At 45.3% G+C, this 4,393-nt stretch overlaps 1 protein-coding gene across 1 annotated transcript; it reads right to left on the bottom strand.

The window, feature by feature from the left end:
- Positions 1-3,101: 3,101 nt before the first annotated feature.
- On the bottom strand, positions 3,102-4,139 carry mcee (methylmalonyl CoA epimerase). Its single transcript, XM_048612044.1, has one exon. The coding sequence runs from the start codon at positions 4,081-4,083 to the stop codon at positions 3,610-3,612; it is 474 nt and encodes a 157-aa protein (XP_048468001.1). The 5' UTR covers positions 4,084-4,139; the 3' UTR covers positions 3,102-3,609.
- Positions 4,140-4,393: the final 254 nt, after the last annotated feature.

Genomic DNA, 4,393 nt, shown 5'->3' on the forward strand with positions numbered 1-4,393 from the left:
ACATCTCAGTTGTCCTCGTTTTTCAAGGACCGTAACATCCCCCCCTTCCAGTAGTCGAGAACGTCAGCCTCTCTGCTCCTATGATGCTGCTTGGCCTGCTGTGTTCATCCAGCCCTGCACCTTGTTGTCTCAAAAAACCATGAGTTTTGTTTTGATTGACAACAGTTTTGAGTTGTTAATAATGTTCTTCTTAAGATGTTCTTGAATTGTTTGATTGACTGTTCTATGATCACATAAAAAAATTTTTTTCAAATGGACTTTTCATAAAGGTGTCAAACAAAATATGATTGAGTTTGAATAGGGTTACTGTTTATTGAAGAGGAATGGGGTGAAGCTATAGTCCCTGACACTGACTCATGAAATTGACCTGTTTCTGTGGAAGGTAATGGGACCAACTCCAGCATAACCTCATGATCCGACAATGTAACTATTGGCATTGAGGGGTGAGGGGAACGATGTGAGGGAGAGGCACTGTCATTTGGGAAATCTCATTGAGTTCAAGCCACAAAAGTAAAAAAGTCCATCCTTGTGAGAGAAGTGGGCGACACAGTTGTGACTCTTGACTTGAATTTCTCTCAGGGTCAGAAGACAAGGAAATTGCTCAATCCACTGTGCTGTTAGTACTTATTCTGTTTTGTATGATGGCTTGGTCTGCAGTTAAACTAGTTTGCAGCAGAATCAGTAATGGTGCTGTAGAGAGAGGACAATTATATTGTTGCAGTCCCCTTAAAAGCACAGATTTGCAATCTCAAAAGTATTGAATAAAGGTTCTGGAGATGGTGAAAAAGAGCTGGCATTGAGCCCAGTTAGCTACTGTCCATCAGTACAGTGAGCTCATTGTGGCTCTGATACAGTTATTTTCAATGTTATTAAATAAATTAAACTTTATATTAATCACAATACTATTCACTGCACCACAATCACATCTGGCATCAAATCTGCTTTTAAAATATTTATTCTAATTTAAAAATCATACAACACTGCAGGGACTACACTTCTGATGTATTTTATCTGCGGGAAGCCTTGAAAGGCACATTATAAATACAAATTGTTCCCGATTTACACAAATTAGTGAGATGACAGGTTGGGTTCTGATTTGTATGGAATTGGATGCTTTTCGGGCTGTTAGCTGGGGTTCCCGATTTACACAAATTAGTGAGATGACAGGTTGGGTTCTGATTTGTATGGAATTGGATGCTTTTCGGGCTGTTAGCTGGATTGTTAACATCAACATCAAACTAGAATTTCTTCCCCACCCACTTTGTGTGGCATTTTCAATTAAATTTTACTGAAGAGCTATTTGAATATGATTGTCAGTTCATTGCAGAATTAGACACTGACCAATAGGCCAACTGAAATTCAGAAAAGATCTGACCAACCGACAAGATGTAGATTTCTGTACAGAGCAAGTGTGAACCCAAACTTAGAGCCGAAAAGGTAGTCATCTACATGATCTACATCTGCTCTGTGTTGAGACAATGACTTATAGCCAGACTGCCACACTGCTCTTCAATAATTTACCAATTCCTTTGGTAGATATTGTGGATCAGGCCAACAAATTGACCAACCACATAATATAATTTGTAATCACAACTGAATTCATCCAGTTTTGGCATGAGAGCGTACATGAGACAAGTAGAGTAGCAAAGCGGTTATCTCACTGGATTGGCAATGTAGACGTGTATGTTAAAAACCTGGAGATGAAATGTGAATTTGAATTTTATTACTTATATAAATCTGAAATAAACACCAAGACAAGGGCGCAAACTGTTGAGGAAAGGCAGGCGGTGATGGAGGAATTGCACTGTCTATCAACAGCAGTTTAATAGCACCACTGTTTACCAAGCTGGGAGAAACCTGAAGGACATATCTTGCCTTCACTGCTCAGACTTTTTGAGTGTAGGAGTTGGGATGTCATGTTGAAGTTGTACAGGATGTTGGAGAGGCCTCTTCTGGAGTGTGGCATCAAGTTCTGGTCGCCCTGATGTGGGAAGGATATGATTAAGTTGGAAAGAGTTCAAAAAAGACTCACCAGGATGTTGCTGGGAATGGAGAGTTAAAGGGAGAGGCAGGGACATTTTTCACTGCAACACAGGTGGAGGAGGGGTGACCTTATAGAGGTTTATAAAATCATCAGGCATACAGATAAGATGAATGGAAGGTTACTTTTCTGTAGGGTGGAGGATTTCAAGACGAGGGGCATATTTTTAAGGTGACAGGAGAAAGAGTTAAAGCGGACATGAGGGTCATTTGTTTTTTTTTAAAACACAATGGTTCATGTACGGAATGAATTTCCAGAGGTAGTGGTGGATGTGTATAGTTACAATGTTTAAAATACTTATGGATGAGTACATGAATTGGAAATGTTTGAACAGATATGGGCCAGGCACAGACAGGTGGGATGCGCTTAGTTTGGATTATGATTGGCACGGACTGGTCGGATCGAAAGGTCTATTTCCGCACTGTACGACTCAATATCTGCCTGTTGGGTTTGTGGCAGGTAATGAGAGTGAAAAAACAAGGATGAGAAACACAACTTAATCTCCATTCATCTAACAGCTGCAGAGAGATCTGTCCACAGTCGTATTAGGAGGATTGACTATTACACGGATCTCTCAAACAAAAACCAGATAATGAACATCTAGTCTGGTGTAGTGTTGCCAGTTGCTTGGTAAATAATGGCCAGTACATCTAAGAGAACTCACCAATTCTTTTCAACAGTATAAGATACTTTCACATCCAACTGTTGGAGTAGACAAGCACCTCGGTTTAATTGAAAGGCAGCAGTCCCCAGTATCGTACTGAAGCTGGTGCTGAAGCAGCCTTAATTATGTGCTTGTGACTTGGTACAAGGCTTTTGACACAGACACAAAAATCACTAACAGCTGAGCCGAAACCTTGAATAAGCAAAACTGTGCCAAAGGGCTGTTTTTACCTGAATCTGTGATCTGTCAGCTTAGCAAGATCATGATTAAGCCTCACAAATAAGTATCTACGAAGGAATATCCTAAAACAGCTTCAGAATGCTGATTCAACATCGGAGTTGCCTCCGTGCAGAAGAATGGAAAACTGAACACACCAAATTAAGTTGACCACAAATATCACACATCCCTGCCCTTTATTCATGCTGAAAGGAAAGGAAGGAATAGAATCCGAAGTTTAAATGTAAAGACCAAGAGCAAGGAAGTGCGCAGGGGACATGGAGTAAATATCTCACTCCCCTTGTTACAGAGATAGTAAGAACTGCCGATGCTGGAGAATCTGAGATGACAAGGTGTAACAAGGTTCTCTCGTGGCTTATTCCACTCAGTACCATTAACTTCTGACCCTTTAAAGGTTTGGTGAACGGGGTTTGGCCGTCACTGATTTCGGTTTTTAGTCTAAGGCAGATTAGAAACAAAACGCAGGCGAAGTCTCTTTCTCTTGGTGATCAGAAGAAGTCGCTCCCGGGTGGTGTCTGCTCCTAAGCAGCCTTTACAGACAGACAAGGTCGGGTTGGGGTCAGTTTCACTCCCGGGTGTCGATATCAGGTCAGTTTCAGGTTGTCCAGCCGTTGGGCTGAGGAAGGGAGAGGTTTTTATTTCACCATCGGTCCCCAATCGTCCCTCCTCAGGCCTCCTCCAGCTCCACCAGGACCCCGCCGCAGTCTTTGGGATGGAGGAAGATGACGGGTTTGCCGTGGGCTCCGATCCGAGCGTCGGGGCTCAGGGTGCGGACACGGAGCTCCCGGAGCCGCTGGATGGCGGCGCTCAGCTGGTCCACCTCGATGCAGATGTGGTGCAGGCCTCCGTCTCGGTGTTTGTGCAGGAAGCCGCGGATCGGGCTCTCAGGGCCCAACGGCTCCAGCAGCTCCAGTTTGGTGTTGCCCAACTCGACGAAGACGGTGACGACCCCGTGCTCAGCCAAGGGCACCGGCTCACTGACCTGGGCCCCCAACACGTCCCGGTAGAAGCAGCGGGCCTTCTCTACCTCCGGCACCGCGATCGCTACATGGTTGAGGCGGCCCAACTTCCACAGGGCGTCCTCGACTCCCGAGCTGAAGGCCCGGCTCCCCATGGCAACCCTCAACATGGAGGCTGCCATCTTGCTGCCGCTCTCAAAGACAACTTTATTGACACTTTACGGGGAGGCTGTCAATCAACCTTAGACCCCGCCCATTAACCCCGGGGCACAGCCAATCATCCTTAGGTCCCGCCCAGTTTGCTGTCACCATGTGGCCCCGCCCATTCAGCCCAGAGAACCGTCACACTGTGGCCCCGCCCATTCAGCCCAGTTTACTATCACACTGTGGCCCCGCCCATTCAGCCCAGTTTACTGTCACACTGTGGCCCCGCCCATTCAGCCCAGATGACCGTCACACTGTGGCCCCGCCCATTCAGCCCAGATTACCGTC

Source organism: Rhincodon typus, chromosome 25, assembly GCF_021869965.1.
Source record: "Rhincodon typus isolate 14 chromosome 25, sRhiTyp1.1, whole genome shotgun sequence".
Taxonomy (NCBI): domain Eukaryota; kingdom Metazoa; phylum Chordata; class Chondrichthyes; order Orectolobiformes; family Rhincodontidae; genus Rhincodon; species Rhincodon typus.